The following is a 24,276-nucleotide window of genomic DNA, read 5'->3' as shown; positions in this document are numbered from 1 at the left end:
ACAGTCTCAAAATTTACAGACATCTGAATTATAATATTTTAATTGGTAGTAGGTGGCATTTATCATTTTAGTCAGTGATTAAGGTTTCAGTAATGACAGTTGAGCATCTCTATACTACATCCACAATGGTTTTTCAACATTTGGTTGAATTTTAGTCTTGACTAATTTGTTTTTTGTTGCAAAAGTAAAATTAATTGTGTATGATAGATTTTTGGATTATAAAAATTTGTGGAGGCGAAGTTTAAAGTGCTTTCTGAATTGAAGTTTATTTCTATAATATTGACTACATAGTGATGTGTGGTCATTAGGGACAGATAGTAGATCAGTGATTAAAATTCCCATGACTTAAAAACTATTTGTTTCAATAACTATCAGTAATATTTTGTATTGGCTACTAACAAGTTAGATATCTGACTGCTTTGAGTATTATTTTTTTATAGTGCCTGTATGTCAGAAACAAAATGCCCCAAGGGAAAATAGTTAATAAACAGAAGTAACATTATCTCAGAACTACAGACTTCTCTGAAGTAATCTAGTTCATATTATTTATCTTATTTTTTTTTATAATCACTCTTACCTGCAGTACCAAGTTTAAATAGAATACTAAGATTGCTACTTCTGTGCTGTTTAGTTTAAAAAAAGAAAAGCTAACTTCAGGGACCTTAATTTTGTCCTAAACATATTAGGTATTATTAATTTAATGATCATGGGAATCATTTAAATTCCTTTTTATAATTACACATATACTGGAACTGCTTTCCTGATACAACAGAAAAGAATATGGATTATAAGCCTGCCTTAAACATTATCAAAAAGAGTTAACCAGTTTTGCTTTAAAACAATAGTTTCTATAAGTTATCCCATAGTACAGGTCCTAAAGACAGTAAATAGATGTTTTGGGTTTTGTAGGGTTTTTCATAGTGCTAGGAATTGAACTCAGGGCCTTGCACATACTAGGCAAGTGCTCTACCATTGAACTATACCTTAACCCATTTCTTGTTATTTTAAAATAAATGTAAGGGGATAAATATGTTAGGGCTTTGATATTACACTTTTAAGAATTTTTGTTCAGTAGATAAGAGGCCACACTACCTCGAGGAATTGAGCCATTGTTAAACATGGTTGACATAGAAAGATTAGCATACATTTCTATTCTGCTTTCCCATTTATTTTAAAGGAGGAAAGCACCAATGTTCAGTGCAGTCACTGTATTTGAAAGTATGTAAACCAAGATTTTTTTTTTTTAATCTAGGTAAAATTTGGTGATTTTCTTCTTACTCATTAATATTATTAATCACAGCTTAATCTAACTTCTGATATTATCTCTGGTAATGATTTTAAAGTTCCTTTCTAATTTATTCTGAATCTTTACCTTTTATTCCAGCCCTCTTAACTCTGGGTTTGGGACTTGATAACAACCCCTTAAAAAGTTTTTCTCACCAATGCCAACTAGAATGTTGCATCTTGACCTCTTTGAAGTGGGCCTTCTTGCTTTACCAGCATGTTTCTTTGAAAACATTTTTCCTATTAATCTTCCTAGCTTCTCCAATCATTTTATCCAAGGAAGAACCTCCTAAGGATAGAAACTGAATATACCTTCACTCCTTTTTTCTAAATTTATCTGTCATCTTCTTTCAGCATAAACTAAAGCTGGGAGAAGGGAGTGGAGACGGTGTCATGTAGCTTATGACTTCATATGAAGAGTACAAAACCCTAACTCGGCGCACACTTGTATTCTCATGGTCCTGGCAGCTGGGTCAGGAGGATTGCAAATTCAAGGCCAGCCTAGACAACTTAGTGACATCCTGCCTCAAAATAAAATACAGTACAATAAAATAAAAAAGACTGGGGCTAAAACTTGGTGGTAGCACTCCTACCTAGCATGCCTGAGACCCTGGTTCAGTGCTCTGTGTTGGGGAAGAAAAGAAACTAAATTTTGCTTTTCTTTTGGGTTCCTACTTTGTCTTGTCTTCCCTGGAGACCAGTAGCGTAGGCTTTGAAAATAAATGAAATCCCACATTCGACCCAACCCTTGGGAAGGGAATAAGTAGTTCCCATCTCTCCTCTATATGATTCTAACTTCTGTTTTCTAGATCCCAAGGTGAATTTCTCTTATCCTGCACTTGGCATATATTCATCCCTAGACGTGGCTTTTTCCTGCTTTTCACCAGGTCCATCCACTTTCTAGGTTGTCCAATACTGTTTAAGTACAGTGTGACAGTAGAAGGGGATGTCAGGATTCAGACTAAGTAAACAGGGAAAACAGATATGTTGTAGTCACTGGTCAGCAAAGAAAAGCTTAACATATTTAACCCATAACACATTCCATGTTATCATTCACTGTATCACCCCAAAGACCCTTATATTTGGATTTGTGGGTTTTATCCTGGCCTCTCATCCTTCTTTCTCCCCAGTAACATAATCCTCTTTGTTCTATCCTTTTTTGGACCCTAGAGTAAGCCTATGTTCTTCTAAATCCTTTGTAACTGCCCATCATGTTTTCTTTTATGCTGTTCTCACCCAGGAAATCTCGAGACTGCCTGGCAGGATTTGATTCCTTTCCAACAATGCAATCTTTGTCATGCATTTGCATTATTTTCAGCATTGTGATCTTGTCTAAGGTAGTTCTGTGCTCTGCTGTTACTATATTTTAAATGCTCAAGGTCCTCTATGCATTTTAATACAGCCAAAAGAAAGTAATACTCTTTTAAAGAGAAGACTATCTTATTTGCCCCATATTACCACAGGGTCACATCCCCAACCCTTTTTATTTTTTATTTTGAGACAGTGTTTTTCCAAGTTGCTTAGGACCTCCCTGAGGCTAGCCTCGAACTTGCCATCCTCCTGCCTCAGTTTGCTGAGTCACTGGAATTGTAGGCATGCACCATTGTGCCCAGTGAGATAAATGGATTTTGGTTTTACTCCCAAGATATGCATATCAAAATAAAAAGTTAATTAAATTACTCCTTTCTCTCTCGTCTGGCTCCTAAGTTTATGTCCTTAAGAGGCAGTATTGTCAAAGTTGCCTTTTTAGCCACTGATTTGTAAGTTTTCAATTGTATGTAAGATATGTTTTCAGTTTTAACATCAATAGATCAATTGAAACTAAATTTTATCATGTTTGACAAATCTCTATTGTTAAAATGTAGAGGATAAACCTCACTGCATGGGATGGAGTTTCTGCAATAATTTAGTTGTTAGTTTTGAAGTGTATTTTGTTATTTTTTAAGCTAGTCCCCAGATTATTGTCATTCCAGCTGATGAACAGGAAATTGTTCTCTGACGACTTTTACCCAGTCTACTGATGCCTTATTTACTTGGTGGGTTGCTACAGTTTATGTGTTTCCTTCAACAAGTTTCTATACTTTATAAAAATGAAGCACTTCTTTAAATATTTTTTCAACTTAATTCAAATAAGTGAATAGAAGTTGCGTAATTTCAATAAAGAGAGAATTTTTACAAATGAACAAACCCAGGATGATAACAGGGGAGGAGAACGTCATTCTTTTAGTGCCATTGCTTCCCAAGTTTGTGTGCATGAAGGTACATAAGACTAGGGGATACACACAACATGTGCCCCTGGAGTATTATTTTTACTGGATAAAGACGTATATTGTGTGTGAGTGTGTGTGTGTGTGTGTGTGTGTTAAAAGAAGGGTGTGTTATACAAGTGAACTTAGTGGTCACACAGTGTTCTGAGATTTCAGAGAAATGGTTTCCTGGTGTCTGAGTGCTAAGTATATATTTGCCTTTTCCTTTACTAATCCTGCTTCATGTCATAACAGAAAAAAAACAGGTCAAGGAGGCAGCAAGGGTCAGAATGAGAACTGACACTGCCCATGTCCTTTTTTTTTTTTTAACCATTGCTTCCCAGACTTCTCACTCCCTAGAGAACCTGTTGTATGATCTGCCTGCCCCCAGAGACCTCATGTTTGAAAGATGTAACCTTCCAAACTACATCCAGTACAAAAACTCTTTTACTGTATATTAGTTAATAAAAAACAAAGGAACTGCAAATTAGTGTCTAATCACCACAGATTAACCAGAAAGAAAGCTTGCTTGGAAAGAAATAGCCACTTGACACACAAAGCTTCAGGAATACTGAAATGATTTAGAGATTGTCATTATTACTACCTTAAAGCCTTGAAGATAGAGGGAGTCCTAGGAGCAATGAGGACCTCAGGCTCTGAACCCAGTTCAGAGGATCTGCCTATAAACTTCAAATCTTTTTGAGACAGAATCTCACTACATCGACCAGGCTGCCTTGAACTTGGAATCCTCTTGCTTCAGCCTCCTGAGTTGCTCGGATTACAGGCATGTGCCACCACCATGGCCCATAACTCTAAATCTAATAGCTCTTAGATGTCTAAAACACAGGTGCCTGTGGTTCAGAGTGAGCATGTTGAATTGATGCTTTTCTTTTTTGCTTTTTGTATATAGATTGAATATGAAAGGAAAAAGAAAGAAGATGGAAAGCGAGCTCGGGCTGATAAGCAACATGTACTAGATATGCTGTTTTCTGCCTTTGAGAAACATCAGTATTATAATCTCAAGGACTTGGTGGATATCACAAAACAACCTGTGGTATGTATATGTTTATATCGATCCTATAAATATGTCCTGCTTTGTTAATACGTCACTACTGAGGAGAAATGTGTGCTTTGCATATGATTGAGTTCACATTTACTTTTACTAATGAGTTTGTCAAAACTCAGAAAACATGCCTTAACACATCTGATTTTTTTATAACATCAACTTTGTTGGTTTCTTTGTTTGCTTGTTTTTGGTACCAGGGATTGAACTCACAGGTGCTTAACCTATGAGCCACATTCCTGGCTCTTTTTTATGTTCTATTTTGATACAGGGTCTTGCTAAGTTACTTAGGGCCTTGCTAAGTTGCTGAGTCTGGCTTTCAACTGCAATCCTCCTGCCTCAGCCTCCCGAGTCACTGGAATTAAGAAGTGTGCACACTGTACCTGGCTACTTCATTGCTTTAAATTCCAGATACATTTATTATCAATAATCCCATATGAAGAAAAGGAATTATCCTCCTTTTGATTTATTCTGGAGATTAGATCTGAAGCTTTTGTTGTACATCAACCTTTCACTTATTGTTAAGAAATTAATCTAAATTCCAAAAGATCTAAATACTTTTTTTAATGCAGCAGAAAGTGTTCATGCCGCAGTTATCAACACATCTTAATGACTTCAGTCTCTTTGCCATCAAAGCCTTAGAAACAGCATTCCAAGCTAGATAAAAAATTTGAAAAAGAATAATTCATTAGCTAAGCTGCATTTTTTCTAGTCTTAATGAAGTTTATCTTTGTATTTTTATATATAAATGTATCTACATGAAAAGGGCAATCCAGAAACAACAGACAAGACATTCTTACAGAATAAAACGTACACAAAATTGACATTGGAAAATAAGCATTTATAGAGAGACATTTTGATGACACTAAGGAATGTAGTTTCTTTGCCTGTAGAAGGGAAGTAAGGTTTATTCATTTTTCATCAAAGACATTATTAGAAAGCTTCTATTTTGTTTCTATAGATAATTTTTACTTAGTACTTAGTGAATCTAATAACTTTTTAACTCATGATTAGGGATAGACTTCAGGGGATCCATTAGCTTTCTGAATATGTGCAAAAATGTTTGGATTTTTCTGGGGTACTAATCCATAGTTTGTATCAGATTCTCATAGAGGACCACTGATCTAGAAACTAAGTTTGTTTTATAATAATTTGATTATATAGAGGCTATTACCTCAGCAAGCAGATTTTTGAAGGTTGTATATTATCCTTAAATGTCCATATACTCTACAGCATAAACTTAGCAGAAATCCACTAGTTAATGAATTGATCAGAAAAAGAAAAATCCTAGTCCCCAAGGACCATCATATTTTTCTCAAATGAATTTTGACATCCCTCATGTCATTTATGGTGGGGGTTGGAGACAAAGACCAGTGTCAAGAAAATATAGAATGCCTTTGCCAGGCTGGAGGCGGGCCAGAGCTGTAGTTACCTTCAGCATAGGGCAGAAGCATACAGCGTGGAATCTAGTCCTGCTGTTTACCTCACTAGGAAGTCACTTTCATTCCTAAAACTAAAGGATTTGCACCAGATAATCTTTATGATCCCTTCCAGCTCTGAATCTGTGATTCTCTCCCTCTCCTGTTTCATCTCCTCCTGTTTTATCTCCCTCTGACATTTGAACTGAGTTGGTAAAGCCCATTACCAGAAAGAAAATGGCAAGAACCCAGTTCTTTTCTATCCACTTGAAAAGATTAATACATCATAAGTGATGCTATGCTGATGGTCATCAGTACACCCCTACTAATTTCATTTTAGTCTGAGCAATACCCAAGAGAATTGAAGGGATCTATGCTACCATGAAGACCAGTGATCCAGGAAAGGGTGCTTCCTGGTAAAATGGGAGGGAACACCAGGTATGGAGTAAGGTGATCACATTTCAGGTCCCAGCTCTACTATTTAGCCATACAACCTAGACAAAATACTTTTAATACTCTAGTTTATATAAATGTTTAATTTTCTTAACATATGGCATACTTAATATGAAATTTACCAATGTATACATTTATAATACAAAATTATGTAAATGTTTGAAATTATACCTAGTTATGGAATTTTTATGTTAAATGTTTATGAAAGATGCTTTGTCAACTGCAATCATTTTACTAATATTTATTATTAATATTATTAAACCAGACACAGTGGTACATGTCTATAATCCCAGCAATTCGGGAGACTGAGGCAGGAGGATCCAAGTTCAAGACCAGTCTCAGCAACTTAGTGAGGCCCTAATGTTACAACTTAGCAAGACCCTGTTTCAAAATTTTTAAAAAGAGGCGGCTAGGGGTGCCACAGCTAGGGATGTGTCTCAGTGGTTAAGTGCCTCTGGGTTCAATCCCCAGTACAAAAATAAAATTAAAAAAAAAAGGCACATTATTAATATTATTAAATAATGTTGAGCCTATGGTAAAGGGAAGAAAAGAGATCTTATTCATGTCAGTTTAGGGGAGCTGTTTGTTTGTTTTGCAGTCCAGGAGTTTGAACCCAGGGGCACTCTACAACTGAACTACATCCCCAGTGACCCCATATACACACCTCTTTTGGGGGTGGGGCAGGGTAGTACTGGGGATTGAAACCAGGGGTGCTCCACCACTGAGTTACATTACCAGTCCTTTTATTTTTTATGAGAGAGTCTCACTCGTTACTGAGGCTGGCCTCTAATATGTAGTCCTTGGCCTACTGTGTAACTGGGATTACAGGTGTGCACCACTCAGACCATAACTTTTTTGTTGTTTTTTTTTTTTGACTTGCTGGGGATGGAACCAAGAGCCTTGCACATGCAAGGCAAGTGCTCTATCACTGAGCTACATCCCCAGCTCTTTTTATTTTTGGAGACAGGGTGTCACTAAATTGCTGAAGCTGGCCTTTGAACTTGAAATCCTCCTTCCTCAGCCTTCCAGGTAACTGGGATTATAGGCATGTATCACTGTGTCTGGCTGCAGTCAGTTCTTTAATACCGTTAACGACAATGTCATGTGGTAACCTTTCATTTTCTTATGATTTTCAGTCTATTTTTCAATAACAAGTTTCCAACCATGAAGTCTGTCGCTACGACACATCCTCTTTGTTATTAGCTGTACTAATACCATCTGCTTTCTGAACTTCATAATTTTTTTTTACATATTCTGAGAGAATCTCAACTATTTTCTTGTTTTCCCATTCTTTTCTGTTTTTTTTTTTTTTTCCTTTCCCAAACTTTCATTTCTACAATCAAATTTATTGATTAGAGAAACTTTCTTTAGGGTCATTCTTTTTTTTTTTTCATTAGGTAGTATCTTAGACAGCCAGAAACAGTAATAGTTTCTCAGCAGGAACAAGTAAGCCAATTGAAAAGGCCAAGCTTCCATAACTGATGGCCTCCATTTAAAGGGATGTTTTTATATGGTTTAACCTTAGACCTCCCCCCCCCCTAAAGTGAAAGATCAAAGAAAACCTTTTATTTCTCCCCTAATACTGCAACTCTCTAACCTTGAATGTGTATATCTAGTCTTTCATGTTTTGTTATCTCTGTAAAACAGAAAAATATACAGCATTTTGTTTAAAACTCCAAACCATTGAAAACTTTATCTGATTGCACCCTCTGAAACATCAAACTGCTAAGCCCTAGCACAGTTTTCTAACATAGCACCCTTTTACCAGTATTCCTTTAACCACACATTTCTATTAAAAGTGTCATAGAAAAAGAGAGGAAGGAAGGAAGAGGGGGGGAAAGGAAATCAGCTCTGATTATAACTGAACCTCATTTCCTGTTCTCCATCCTCCCAATTTTAGGACAAGATTCAGGGAAGTTTATCTTTAATTATCAATGAGCCCTTCTAAATCAGGGATCCCCAGTCATGTTGATCTGGTGGGGCCATCTCTTAATTCAGAATGTGTAATTGAACAGCTGGCATGCTTTTAGTTAAGTAGGTTCAGGTCTACAGAAAAAAACTAGCTACATATCAGTGTCCATACTTTAAATTCCAGCATATATGTATGTATGTATGTATGTATGTATGTATGTATTTATGTATTATGTTTGTATGTACTTGATATTGGGAATTGAACCCAGGGGAACTTAACCACTGAGCCACATACCCATCCTTTTTATTTTTTTTATTTTGAGACAGAGTCTCACTAGCCTCAAACTTATGATCCTCTTGCCTCAGCCTCCTGAGTCACTGGGATTACAGTCATGTACCACCACACCTGTCTAAATGCAGCTTTAAATACTGCTCTACAAATAGTTGCTTATTTGCAATGTAGACTTCTAGTAAACAAAATGGTTACTCTACTGCATTAGCACTCAGGTAGTATTAATCTAGTTTTTAGAGTTTATTTTCAGAGATTTAAGTAAGGGTTTGAATAAAAATAATAATAGTAAAAATAAAAATAACCAGAATTTGGAATCAAGATACAAAAAGTGTATGTTGTTATGGTATGTAGAAAATAGGACTGAAGCTTTACCTTTAATGTTTCTAATCCAGAAATAAAAAATAATACATGATGCTTGTTCCCAAATTTACTAGTTAATAAATGCTGTTTTGATTATAATGCTTTGTTCTAAAGGGTAAAATAAGTAGAGAATTTGAAATACTGAGCATGTATCAAAAATAAACATTTATAGGTATATACTATTATGCATCTGTGAATTGGTTGGGATTCCTTCCATTGCAAGAAACAGAAACTCAAATTCAAAGTAAAAATGAACCAGACCTAGTAGCACACACCCATAAGGCCAGCAACACAGGAGAGTGAGGCAGGAGGATCACAGGTTTGAGGCCAGCTTCAATAACTTAGCAACTCTTTCTCAAAAATAAAGTAAAAATCATTGAGGATGAAGCTCAGAGGTAGAGCACCCACCCCTGGGTTTAGTCCCCAGAACAACCAACCAGTCCATTTTTTAAGAAGTAGAATTTATCATCTCATATACCTTGGAAAATTCTGGAGTGCATGTAGCTTTAGAGATAGCCAGATCTGGCTAATGTTCAGTTAGTACTGTCCCTTCCCATCTCTCCACAGTTCTCGTCATCTTCCCATCTTTCTTGTTTGTTGTCTGTTTTTAGGCAGATTCTTACCAGCTGGTAGCCAGAATGACTGCCTAAAACACCTCACAACTAGCAACTCCTAACAACAAAAACAGCAAGACCCCTATGCTGATTATTCCAATAAAAGCCCAAGGGGAGATTCTAATTGACCTGGTATGGGTCACGTGCCTGCTTCTGACCCAGGGGATACACCCAGGAGTGCTCTGACCAGCCAAGGCCCAAGGCCTCTCGCACCTTATGCCATATTGCCTTAGGTACAGTTTGTGCCTAATCAATATTAATCATTTTTACTGCTGCCTCAGACTTAATGTGTTCAAAACAACTCTTGATTTCTACACCCCACCAAGATCTCCCCTAGACTTCCTCTTTCAGTAAGTGATACCACAATTCCCCAAGTCACTCAAGCCAGACACCTGTATCCCATTTCTTTTCCACAATGTATATTACCAATTGTGATGTATAGATCTCTCACTCAGTATCTTAAATATAAACAGAATCTTAGAGACTTTCTAGTTTAATTTTCTAATTTATTAGCCCAGAAAAGGGAATTGGCTAGTGGTTTAGATCTAGTTGTCCTGATTTCAGTCTATGAATATCTTTTATCACATTGCCTTGTCTGTGGTCAGATGCATGTAGGTCTGTGGACATGCAGGGAGAATACTTCTTTGACAAGAGAAATGCCTTCTGAATGGAGAGGGGAAAAGAATTTTTTCTCTCAAACAGATAACTGCTTTCTGCTTTTTATTTTATTAAGTGTCATTATTAATTCAATTGAGGTATGTAGAAAATAGGACTGAAGCTTTACCTTTAATGTTTCTAATCCAAAAGTAAAAATAATACATGATGCTCATTCCCAAATTTACTAGTTAATAAATGCTGTTTTGATTATAATGTTTTAAAATACTTTCCCATTTCTTTTTTCCTCACTTTTGAAAAAACTATGTATCATTTTTTTCCTGTTCACATATTCCCTTTCCATTCTCTCTTTATTTTTCCTATAAGTGGAAATTTTTATTTGAATGATACTAGTAAAACTAAAAAGACAACCAATTTCCCAGCAGAGCTTATCAATTAATGACAGCCCTTTTTGATATATCTATTTTAAAAACTAATTATTTGCTTACTTATGAAGTGGAGTCTTAATTAAAAGTTTTAGAATATGAAATGTCATACTAAAATAAATTATTAACTGTTGAAATTTAAACACACTTATGAAATTTTAATACTTTCCTTTTGAATAGAAGACTCTAATAACTACTAGATCTATTACCAAATTGATTATAACTAACATTTTTCCTTTTAACTTCTTATATGGTTTGTTTTAGCATTTTTCTTTCTTTCTTTGTCTCATTTCTGATAAGGGAAAATTTGAGGTGAATTTTGTAACATATCCAGTTAACTCAAGATTTTACATAAAATATTAATTAATTTACTGAAAAATTTCTATTGGTAAGATACACCTACAGCTTCCCTTGCCTGCTATTTAATTTTCAATAATATTTTCAAATAGAATAATCATAACTGTACCAACTAATATTTTCTTGTTTGTACATTCAAAACTATACCTCATACCAAACCTACTAATAATGAAATAGTTGCCATGGTTCTAAATGAAAATACTTATTTACTTTTAAAAAGGAATTTTGTTGTTTTCTTCTTTATCTATTAAGATTTGGATACCTGTGTGTGTGTGTGTGTGTGTGTGTGTGTGTGTGTATTTTTTCCCCCTTTTTCTTCCAGTTGTAAACCATTTTAAGTCCCAGCCTTGGAATAAGCTGTAGTCAGTATGCAAATAAACCAGTACAGTTTAGAAACATGTCTTTAATCAACATTAAAGATTTTGGCCCAAAGGAAGTAAACTTTATCTGAACTATTCAAACATGTGAAGCATTTGCCAAAGCCAGACGGAAGGGGTATTGCTAGTAAGATGATCTGCCAGCACACAAACATTAATGCAAAAATTGTTTTTTCAAAGTTTGAATTAAGGGTGGGCTAGGGCTTATAACCTTGACCATTTCATTACCCATCTGTCTGCTTTTTGGAATTCTCAAAGGAAGAAATAAAGCCAGCAGAACCCTGGAAGGAAGACAGGGCAGGGGTTAGCAGAGAAGAGGAAGTGAAACCAGAAGGAAAGGAGAAAAATATAGGCATAGCCCATGTTCCAAAAGAGTTCCCAGCATCACCTTCCCTTTCCTGTTAACATTTTTTTCTATCTACAGTAATGAAAACATCTGTTGCCTTACTTTACAGTTTATTCCTAATGTGTAGTGTAATTTTTAATGGAAGAATTTCATGCCTTGGAGCCACTTACAGCTTCATCAGTAAGTCCTCTACTCTGTTGACATCTCAGAAGATGTTATAGTTGTTCACCCAAAATCACATAAAGCTGAAATGACATTTTGAAATTATCATAGAACCAGTAAATGCTTCGATCACTTTATGAAAGCATATAGTGTATTTTCCTTTGATGACTCTTTGTGCAATCTCTAATATAGATTTGCATATTGCAAATATGCACCCAACTTGGTCTAACCTTTTTGGAAGATGTTGTGACTAGAAGCCTAGTAGGCTTACTTAAAGCTTTAGTATTTTGTGATAAATTTCCTGTCAAAGATATGTTTTTAAGTAAATTCTAGAAATTTAGATATAGCTCATTTATTTTATAAATTATATTTATATTGCTATGCATATTGCTTATCACTGAAACGCCTGATAAAATGAAATAGAAGGTAAATCTTCCATTTGGTGGCTGGAACAGGAGAGGAAAAGATAGGAGAAAAGGATGGGAGGGAAGGAAAGAAGGAAGGAAGGAGAGCAGAGAGACTGAAATAGTAACTTTGTGACTCTCCATAGGTTTGCCTTGGTCCTGGGGAAGCCAGGAAGTTAGGTCTGGATTTCTGACTTTTGGGCCATCACAGTTTTATCTTAATCCACAAATGCAAAGCTCAACCTAATTACTTGACCTCTTTGGTCAAGTGTGTGCTTTGCTATTTCCTTCCACGGGAGCTGTGATACTTTCCTCTTTTTCTCTGCTTTCAGATGTGCTGTAAATTCTCTCCCACATGTCCCACATCTCTTTGAAGATTTGCTGGACCTGCTGCAGCATGGCACATACTCTGTAATGAGAAATATCCCAAATCCCATGACATAAACCTCTGCTTGGTTCTAGAATTCTTGTTTAGAGTAAACAAGAATGGTTAGACAAAAATTAAATTGGAAAGTCAGTCAGTGTTTAGAGTATGTAAGAGAAGTAGAACTAGTTTCTCTTGCTTTCTGCACAAAATTGCAATTGCAGTTCAAATGATCAAATTTTGATCCTTAAGGAACCTGGAATGTCAACACAGGCTGGGTCATTCCCTGTTTCCAGTACCCCTGTGATTCCCTGCACACCTGGCTTTATTACTCTTGCCTGCTTATATATCTTTATCTTCACCCTTGTCTTAAATTGTAAATTCTATAAGGAGGAGGACTGACTATGCACCACTTTACCTGGCACACTGTAGGTGCTGGAATAAATATTTGAATGAATATATGAAAAACAAAAGAAAAATGAGATTACCAATTAATTTTCATTTTTTAAAGTATTTTTTGTTATAGATGGGCACAATACCTTTATTTTATTTATTTATTTTTATGTGGTTTTGAGGATCAAATTCAGTGCCTCACACGTGCTAGGAAAACACTCTAGCCCTGAGTTACAAGTACCCAGCCCTACCAATTAAATTTCAATCCTGGTAGAAGCTTTAAAATCTCCCCCTCAGTTGACTTTGTGTCCAGCATTATTTTAGCCTCATAATACAGCCTTTAGTAATAAATGTCATCCACATTGATATCTAGTATTGTTGTAATCAGTCAATTTTTCTTTCTTTCTTTCTTTTTTTTTCCCCCCTGCGAGGTGCTGGGGAATTGAACCCTGGCCTTTGCGTATGCTAGTCAAGCACACTACAAAATGGGCTGTATGGTCAGCACCTCATCTTTTATTTCTTAAACTGTGCTCGCTGCCTGAGTTCTTAAAGTAAAAAGAACTAGAAGTTTTCATGGCTTATTCCTCTAGACCTTCTTAGTGCTCCCCACTCATCACCACCCTCTCACACCCAGTCTCTCTGCTGCCTTGTCACTCTCGAGGATACTCTGTTCACTCTGAAAAAGTATTGAGTCTGTGTAATGCATGGGAGGAGTTGTAATAGGAGCATATGTTTTGAGAGGCAAAGGAGGCATGTAAGAAGGGAGCAGAATATAGTATAAGGGCTATCATTGAAGTCCATGCAGTGGGGAGTGTAAATCCAAGGGATGGGACCGTTAGGAAGTTTCTCTGAGAAAATGACATTTGAGCCTAATCCCAAAGGATAAGAGGATTCAGATTGCAAGGAAGGGGATGAGCAATACAGGAAAAGGGAGCTGCATGCATATCCAGAAACATGAGGTGTATGCAAAGTGGCGTATCAGAAGAGGACCCAAAAAGGAAAGGCAGATTTGAGTGGATCCCTGTGAAGGAATATCTTTGAGACATTATAGAGGAATTATCTGATCTCGATGTTCTCTATCCATGTCTTCCTCCCTTCAGGAATTTTGTCTCCCTGTTTTTCCTTATCATCACTACTACTTTCTCTACTATTACTTTGTGTCTGTTCCTTTGCCAAACTAATTCATTTAGTTAGAGTAAAATGATCCTTGGTTATGGTTTGAAACATCCTAAAAATCTAAGAAGTTTAAAAAAAAAATTTATTTTTTTCAGAAAGTTGAAAACTACCCCCTTTTCCCAGATCTGCATGGTTGGACCTTGTGATCCTAATCCTGTTTCTTTGCTTGACAAGTCTACTGGCTATGATTATTTCATTCCCTTCTTATTATCATAGGAAGCAAGAGGTGACATCTTTGTGTATAAAAGTTATCCCATATATAAAACTAAGTTACCAGAATGAGGGTGCACTGAAGGTGCAAGCAGCTATATTTGTACACTTAAGACTTTCTTAATGTTTGTGTTTACCTCTTTTTAGACTTTTCACTTTCTGTGTCTAGATTATAAATAGGCACACAACTTGAACTCAAGAGAGCTTCTTTTCTTTCAAACTCTCAAAATGCCCCTGGCAATTGTTCTTTTCATTTTTGACCATTGCACTGCATCAACAATTGTATGATTGTTTGTGCAACAGGATCTTAGCCAGTCTCACAATAAACCATTCTTAGGAATTTTACAAAGATGTCATTCTTGGCACCTAAACTGAGATCTATTGTGCCTAACCCATAATTTTCCATTTATGAAACCAGTTTAATTAGAAAGTAGTTTATGAACAGTGTCTCCTTTTTTTTAATGTAATTTGAAGTAGCAGATGGCAGACGTGCACATTACCTGGATGTCTCAATCCTTTTTGCTTACTCACTCGCATGAGTCCTTCAGTGAAGCCAACTGTAGAAAGTGTGGGAGGCAGGCAAACAGCAAGGGGGAACTCCAGGGCTCATTTGGTTCATTGCTGCCACCTGCTGGGGCCTGGATGCTGAAAGGGGAAGACTGCCCTAGAGAGCTAAGCCATCAGAGCCTACCTGCTAAGCAACCTATGTGTAGATAACAAGGTACCCTAACTGAAAGGACTTTATGAATTGGACAGCATTACGCCAATCAATGTAAGACAGTATTAGATTATGTCGCTAACACATATTATTCAGCAGTAATGAGACTCAGAAGTAAGCAATCTGCCAAAGACTCAAAGATCCTGTAGTATCACAACTGGAAGAACCCTTAAAGCAGATGTAGTGGACCTTAGTGTAGTTAAATGAGAGACTTGTTAAAATGTAGATTCCTGGTCCCAAAATGGGGCTTACATAAGCTTCTGATGCAGGTAGTTTCACACCACATGTTGGGAAATTGCCACCTTAAATAACAACTAGGCCAGAGCTTCTTGGCCATTTCTAATTAGTGCTTCATTTCAGTTAATTTCTTAAAATTACATCTCCCATCAATGGGATGAGTCATCTTAATACTGTCACAGGTTCTTTGGAGCGTACACGCAAAAATTATTGTTGGATGGGTTTGTTCTTTAGTGGAAAAAAAAAAACACTTTAAACAATTTTTATTTCTCCTCTAAGAAAGAAATATTACAATTTATATTGGTCAGTTTACAGTTTGCTTATACCTTGGGGCATTGGCAAACAAAGGTGGGGTTTAGTATTACACTTAACCTGTCTATTGAATTTTCAGGGACCTGAAATACCATAATATAGACTCTTTCCTTTGGAAGAGCCAGGCACACAAAGCTGCAGCCCCCGTGGTTTTTAGCTTGTCTCATTATCACTTCTTATTTCCCACCCTGTCTTGGCAAGCTGGGCCAACATACATATAAAAATAAACACAAATAGTAACTTTCCTTACAACACAGGAAAAACAGCAGCCTGATATGCAAGTTTGAGAACCTACCTTAAAACTGAGAATTCTAAGTACATGTCAAAGAAAGAAAGCTATAGACCAATGTCCCTGATGAACATAGATGCAAAAATGCGTAATAAAATATTAGCAAATGGTGTTCAGTATCCTATTAAGAAAATTGTACATCATAGCCATGTTGATTTTATTCCAGAGATGCAAGGGTAGTTTAATACATGCAAATTAATAAATGTAACTCATCACATAAATAGAATCAAGGACAAAAATCATTTTGTCATCTCAATAGATGCAGAGAAGGCCTTCAAAAAAAAATTTAGCACACATTCATGATAAAAACAATGAAGAAAGTAGGGATAGAAGGAACCTACCTCAACATAAAGGCTGTATATGAAAAGTCCAAATCCATCCTCATAATAAATGGCAAAAAACTAGAAGAATTTCCTTGAAAATCTGCACCAACACAAGGATGTCCACTCTTACCACTCCTATATAATATCATGCTATAAATTCTAGCCAGAGCAGTTAGGCAAGAGAAGGAAAAATAAAAGGGGGGGGGGATAAAAATAGGAAAGGAAGAAGTCAAATTATCACTATTTGCAGATATGATCCTATACTCAGAAGATCCAAAAATCTCCATCAAAAGACTACTGTAGTTAATAAATTTAGCAAAGTAGCAGGTTACAAAATCAACACACAAATCAGTGGCTTTCCTATATACCAACAGTGAATCTGCTGAGGAAGAAATCAGGAAAGCAGTTCCATTCACAATAGCCTCAAAAAATACAAAATACTGAGGAATAAATCTAGCCAAAGAGGTAAAAGACTTCTACAATGAAAACAATAAAACATTGAAGAAATAAATTGAAGAAGACCTCAGAAGATAGAAAGACCTCCTGTGTTCATGAATAGGCAGAATTAATATTGCTAAAATGGTCATCCTGTCAAAAACAATCTACAGATTCCATGTAACCTATCAAAATACCAATGACATTCTTCACAGAACTAGAAGAAGTTCTAAAATTTATCTGGAAGAATAAAATACCCAGAAAGCTAATGTAATTTTAAGTCAAAAAGCAATTCTGGAGGCATAATATCTGACTTCAGATTACACTACAGATTTATAATAAGAAAAACTACATGGTACTGGCATAAAAACAAACACATAGACCAGTGGTACAGAATAGAAGACACAGAGACAGACCCACACATCTACAGTCATCTGATCCTTAACAGTGATGCCAAAAACATGCATTGGAGAAATGACAGCCTTTTTAACAAATGGTAATGGAAACTAGTTATCCATTTATAGAAGAATGAAAATAGACCCTTAACACTCACCCTGCACAAAAATCAACTCAAAATCGATCAAATACCTAAGGAATTAGACAGAAACTATGAACTCCTAGAAGAAAATATAGGGTCAACACTCCACCATATAGGCTTAGGCAATGATTTTCTCAAAAGGACCTCTAAAGCTCAGGAAATAATGCCAAGCGTTAATAAATGGGATGGCATCAAATTGAAAAGCTTCTGTACAGTGAAACAAATTGGAATGTGAAGAGAGAGCCATCCTATAGGCTGGGAGAAAATATTTGCTAGCTACTCTTTTGCATTAATATCTAGAATATATAAACTCAAAAAGCCAAATAACCCAATTAATAAATAAGCAAATGAATTAAACAGACACTTCTCAAAAGAAGAAGTACAAATGACCAAAATAGAAGGAAAAATGTACAGCATCATTAGCAATTAGGGAAATGCATATCAAAACTGCACTGAGATTTCATCTCACTAATCAGAATGGCAAGAATATAAATAATAAATGCTGGAGAGGATGTGGATAAAAAGGAACACTTTTACACTGTTGGTGTAAATTAGTATGGCCATTAGTGCAACCACTATGGAAATCAGTATGGTGGTTCCTCAAAAGACTGGGAATGGATCCAGCATATGACTTAACTATACCACTCCTCAGTATTTATCCAAAAGAAAGTCATCATACTGTAGCAATACATGCATACCCATGTTTTTAGCAGCACAATTTATAGTAGCTAAACTGAAACCAGCCTAGGTGTCCATCAGTGGATGAATGGCTAATGTGGTGTGTATATATATATATATATATACATATATATATATATATACATACATACATACATACATACACACAGTGGAGTTTTATTCAGCCATGAAGAAAAATGAAATTATGTCATTTGCAGCAAAATAAATGGAACTAGAGACCCTTACATGAAGTGAAATAAGCCAAACTCAGGTGGTTAAGGGTTGTATGTTTTCTCTAGTGTGTGGAAGGTAGAGAGAAAAAGGAAAAGAAGGGGAGAGGGTTGCAGGGATCTCATGAAAATCGAAGGGAGATAAGTAGAGGAAAGGGACCAAGGGGTGAGAGACAGGGAGGGAGGGGGGGAGTGCTGGGGAGTGATATTGGCCAAATTATATTGTTTATATCATGTACATGTACAAATATGTAACAACAAATCCCACCATGATTACAACTATACCTATAAAAAATGTGGAAAAAGGAAAGAAAACTTGAAAAAAATACTTGTTAAATGAATAAATGAAATAATTTCACCAAAAATCCAGTATGGATCAGATAATAAAATAAAAATATAAAAATATCCTTGAGAATTATGAATATCTGTCATGTACTTGCTACATTGAATATTATGTTTCCATCCCAGAAATACTCGTTATTTTTGATATGTGCTCCTGCTTCTGAAGCAAGAGGTTTCAATCTCTTTTCAAGTTTTCAAGTTGTTGGCTTTTAAGATTTCCAGCCCCTTTGATGCAAATGATCATATATTTAATGAGGCTGTGTATTATAGGTATAGAATCAAATGACTGTTTATTGAACCTCTTTATAAAGAAATCTTGAGCTTTTAGCTTTATAATTTTTATTTCTCATAAATGTACTTTGACATTTTTTAAGTTTTGTTTTCTGCCTTTATAATCTCTTCTTATGAAGTTTTTCTTCTTTCCTTTTTTTTTTAAGGGATACCTAAAGGACATCTTGAAAGAAATTGGAATTCAGAATGTAAAAGGGATCCACAAAAACACATGGGAGCTGAAACCAGAGTACAGGCATTATCAAGGAGAAGAAAAGAGTGATTGAGAGGTCTTGTACCAGCATGCTGATGAACAGCTGACGGGCGATGCTAACCAACAGCGTTGATACCAGGAAGCTGGAGCATCCTATGTTAATAGGAGTAAAAGGACTGGTACATTAGTTTCTTTTAGTAAATATTTTAAATCTGTAATTCTATAAAGTTTCTTAAGTGTTTTTTTGAGAAAGAACAATTTTATTTATAGATTTAACTTGTATTAAACTTATAAATTCATGATGGGGATAGGGGTTAGGGATTAAGAGAGCTTTTCATTTTAAGTATTAACTTTTAAAATGTTAAGATTAGGAAATGTTTGCTAAATGAAGACTCTGTCCTTACTGCCTCTCCAAGGAGCTGAGGTAACTCAGGTCCAAAGTGAATGATATACTAAGGGAAAAAAGGTCAACTACGGAAATCATTAAAAGAAAGAAACAGCCAAAGTTTATTTTTCTGAAATTGTTCAAAAGTGAAGTTGCCTTTAAAAAAAAAAAGTGATCATATTTCATGTTCATATATACATTAATAAAAGAATATTTCAGTTCATGGTAGAATGGCAATTTTATCATTAACTTATTTTACTCTAGTGATATTGATAAGCAAAATGAACAAAATCATTGTCGAGTAATGTGTCTTTTGTTTGCTTTTAAAATAGGTAAAAATTGAATACCTGTCCAAAATTTCAAGATTTATCTTCTACAACTAGATTATAAACTTTCCAAAGACTGGCTGTGCCCCTAGAATTTTACTGCCCACTCAGCAGTACATATTAACCTCACATGGCAAATAACACTACTAAAGGAGGGTTGTAGGGGTGCAGTGGAGACAGAAAAGGTTAATGTCAGTTCCTAGGGCATGAAAACATTTCTTTTTATCTTTCTCATTAATATTTAAAGGTAGGCAATACATGTACATGATGAGAATTTTTTTCTGGCATAAAATGTATATTGAGCAAGCCAAAATCATATCCACAAACAAAAGCACTGAAACAAAAGAAGCTTTAGCAAACTAAGCACAGTGAAAAGTTGTTTAAAAAACATGCATTTATTTTGTCATTTAGGATACTTGGCAATCAAGAAGTAGCAAATGTCAAAATTTTAAGAAAATATTACATCAATACAGCAAGGAAATATCCGTCCCTTGAGAGAAATAATTTTCTGTATGATTTGCTTTTAGCAGAACAACAGACTTCTGAAGTTGAGTGCCACTGTACTAAGAAAATTTTATCTTTGCATTTTCACCATAAAATACACCTGTGATTAAGGAGGGTGTTCTCATTCCTCACCCCACTGCAGTTATCATATCCTACCGTGTTCTGGTGCAGGAACCAGATACGGTATGCCCCTTACCTCCTGTTCCTGATGACTGGAAGCCTAGTCATCAAAGCTCTCAGATAAAGGTATCACTCTATAGAACTGGAAATTCTGGATACCTGCCATGTGCATAGTGTATTATATAGCATATATCTTCCCACACAACTTGCCCTTTTTTGCTATATGGTACTGTGCTGAAACAGAGAAGATGTCTCCTCTATACTTGTTTTGCTTTGGTGAGGACAGTCCTGCCAAATTGAACTTGGTAGCTGTACCATTAATGTTTCTGGGGCACAATCTTTTTTGAAGCTGTGCTTTGGGTTTTTTTTGTTTTGTTTTGTTTTATTTGTTTTTACAGACTGCATTTGGTATTTTTATAAAACTGGTTTCTTCAGCTTTTCTCAGTTGCTTTTTACCTCATCATACCTGATCAATTCTGCTTGGGTCTCTAAAACATCAGTTTTCTCTTCAGAATAATTAATCTAGATAGTAGACTAGTGCCAGTCCTTATTCATTTTTTGGATTGAACTCAGTGCTCTACCACTGAACCACACCCCCCATGTTTTTTTCTTTTCTTTTCTTTTTTTGGCATGTGGGGGGACCTTACCTTTGGTATCTCTAATTGAATTCAAACACCAAACCTCATACCCAAAGGATGAAGACTACCCTTAAATTCAGGATCCTTTTGCTAAAGTTTAAATCTCTATTCCACTTCAAGTGGAGGATGTGACTTGAGAATGGACCCAGTATGACAACCTTCTGAACAGAGGTTCCCAGTGCAGAGTGCTGGGAGGGGTACTGGACTGAAGTAGAGCTGCCTGATGTTCAGATGGTGCCTGCTTACTCCACTTCGTTTCACAGGATGCTGCCCATTTTCCCTAGCATTCCTGCAGGACTGTAGGAGATGGTGAGCTGGCTCTTTTTTATTCTGCTTTCTTTCTAAACACAAGTCCAGAGCAGGCTCCTGAAGCCTAATGAAAGCATTTTGATAAGGTGTAAACAAAGGGATCAGAGGTCACTTTTTTTTCCCTCTCTGTCTTTTGCTTTGAGTAAGGGTCTAACTAACTGCCCAGGCTGACTGTAAACTTGCAGTTCTCCTGCCTCAGCCTCTCAAGCAGCTAGGACAGAGGTCACTTTAACCTCACTTTTCCCACCATACTCCTATTTTTTCCTCCTCCCTTTTCTTTGAGCAGGTGTCATCATCCATAACATTTGTTATAAAAACAAATCAGGGCTTTTGTCGGATTGTTAGAAACTATATAAATTAACAGGAATGTTCAGATGCTTTAGGTTCCAGTTTAAACTGAGTTCTTATAAGTCATTTAATCTTAAATTCTAGGGTTTTTAAGAATTTTCTTTAAGTGTACCATATCCTAAAATGTTGAAATGTGTATTTAAACTGTCTTAAGAGGATGAATTTTTTCTTGTGCCATGGATGTATAAATTCACCAAGAGTATGTTACTAAGCTGAAAACCATAATCTGAGGTGGTCATGAAACGCAATGACTGTTTATTAATTTGGCAAGTATTACTAAACTTGAACATGTCCCATGCACACACAAAAGTGCTAGGCTTAAGAAGCCGTCAGTGTCATGGGAGATGGAGAATGTGAATAGATAGCAATGCTGTGAGTACAGAGGCATGAGCTAAGAGTTGGTATTGATCAGAATATTCCAGATAATTCATTGTTGCCAGTTGCTTTTTGTGGATTTCTGGTTTTTAAAGCATTGAATACAGTGTTTAATTTTAAAACGTCATTGAATACACTTTAAACATGGACAGTTCCTAAAGTCATGAAAGGATTTATATGCCTTATACTGATTTTATGAATATACAGTGGATATCTGTAATAACATGATCTCATTAATGGACAACTGAATGAAGGACTTTACAGGGCTGGTCCTCTTGACATTTAAGCCTTGCTTCTGATTACCATTCTATTGTCTCTTCTTCAGCAAAGCCTATTTTAAGTCACTTGGCTACTCATTCAGTCAGTAAAAATCCACTGATGCTCACTGTGTGCCAAGCACTGGGGGTAAAGGCGACAGGTGTTTGTGATAAGGTGCCTTACATACCACCAGTTCTCTACCTGTGTTACTAAATAAGCAGGATGGAAAATAGCTTGTGTTGTTGGATCCTCACTATATGCCAGTCACTGTGCTATGCATTGACTCTTGGAACTCATTTACTCCTCAACACAACCATCTCACATGGGTTCTCTTAGCCTTGTTTTATAGGTGTGAATCTTGAGACACTGAGAGGTTGAAGAACCTGTCCAGGGTTGTACAGTAGCCAGGGGCAAAGCCTGATTCATATCCCCAGACTCTACTCTGGATGCAGGTTCCTAATCACCACAGTGTGTTTAATAGTGAGCACACACTGCAGATAGCCCAGAGCTGTAATGCACCTTCCCAGACCTCTGTCCTCACTTGTGGGGGACAGACTCAAGAGTTGTTTCTTCAGCCAGAAAGAGTTGCTTCTGTGTGCTACCTCAGTTGTTCCACTTCTACAGGTTTAGTTTTCATTTCTTACTCAGTTTGTGGATTTTCCTGCTTATAGAGTGATGTTCTTTTATTGTTGTTGTAGACTCCACATGAGGAGATACTTCTCAAGAATGAGTACCAGTGGACAGCGTATTTTATTTACTTACATCCTAGACCTCCAGTGATTCTTCAATGCCAGGCTCATGAAAAAATTTCTGGCTTGGTTGGTTGCAGATGGTGGTCCTTGCTTGGCTCAGAGAGCACTAAGGGAGCCCTCAACTTGACACCCTAAAATAGTAGGGATATAGAGATGCACAAATAAGATTGGTCCTTGCCTTCAGGGACTCATGATATTGAATAAGACTTGGAAACAGATAAATGGCAACATAGATTATTAAAGACATGGCAGAATGTTTCAGGAGCTAACTGGATTCAAAGCCTGTGACTTAGAAGAAGTTGGTTATTCTCTGTGCCTGTTTCCTTATTGTAAAATATGTCTAGTTGGATATTTGGGGGAACAGGAAGTTTCTTAGAGGATTTAATGTCTGAGTTGGGTTTCAAAGGAGTCTAGAAATTCATTAAGAATCAGGGAGCAGGAAATACAGGGGGAAAAGTTCAAGGACATTAGAATAACCTTCCTTTACAAGATGGGTGGGGTGAGAACCTCACACACTTTCAGTTTACTGGTGGATATAGCCCAGTAGTGAAGAATTGTGGACAGACAAGTTGAGCCCTGTCTCAGTGTGATACAAGAATTTGGGGGTCAGGCCAGATGCAGGTGAGACAGGAGGATTATAAATTTAAGGTCATCCTCAACTTAGCAAGACCCTGTCTCAAAAAAAAAAAAAGAATTTGGGGGTCACGTAATCTTACCTGGGCTTAAGTGCAGTGGATGAGGAGCTAGGCAGGACTGCACGTCTTCAGGTGTGCACACAAATGTCTGCTGATGCAAACAGCTCAGTTACAGCCTTGTTTGCAGCAGACTTTTTCACCTTGATTCATCCCTCCTTCATTCCTGAACACATTTCTTCACTGTGATTCAATTAGAATAGAAGTCAGAATTCACCTTACAGAATTATGTAGTAGAGGTTTGGAGTTCCACCACTGCAAGCTCTGATCAAGAAGATAACTTGGGGAGCACAAGCAAAATGGGGTTGAATGGTTCACGTTTTTAATGGAGGCCCAGTCACTCCTAGTTCAACTGGAAAGCCTAACTAGGAGCTAAGACCAGAGTTAAGAGAGCCCCTTATCTTTTTCTAGAGATGACTGTTCACCACCAGTAGGTAGTTGATCTGATCTAACGCTTATAGTGAAAAAGCTGGAGCAACTGAACTCCCCAACAGTGGCTCAGCCTAGAGTACT

The 24,276-nt window shown here is 36.4% G+C and overlaps 1 protein-coding gene across 1 annotated transcript in view; it reads left to right on the top strand.

Annotated features, from left to right (window-relative positions):
• Gtf2f2 (general transcription factor IIF subunit 2) overlaps positions 1-19,695 on the top strand; it is a 142,619-nt gene extending 122,924 nt beyond the window's left edge. Inside the window, exons 7-8 of the mRNA XM_047553142.1 lie at positions 4,441-4,584; positions 19,010-19,695. Of these exons, the coding sequence (XP_047409098.1) occupies positions 4,441-4,584; positions 19,010-19,129 (264 nt within the window). The 3' untranslated portion in view covers positions 19,130-19,695. The remainder of the gene's footprint in view (positions 1-4,440; positions 4,585-19,009) is intronic.
• The last annotated feature ends 4,581 nt before the right edge of the window (positions 19,696-24,276 follow it).

The sequence above is a fragment of the Sciurus carolinensis genome, chromosome 5 (genome assembly GCF_902686445.1).
Source record: "Sciurus carolinensis chromosome 5, mSciCar1.2, whole genome shotgun sequence".
NCBI classification, from domain to species: Eukaryota; Metazoa; Chordata; class Mammalia; order Rodentia; family Sciuridae; genus Sciurus; species Sciurus carolinensis.
The sequence above is the reverse complement of the archived record's forward strand: the minus strand, read 5'-3'. Positions and strand labels throughout refer to the sequence as shown.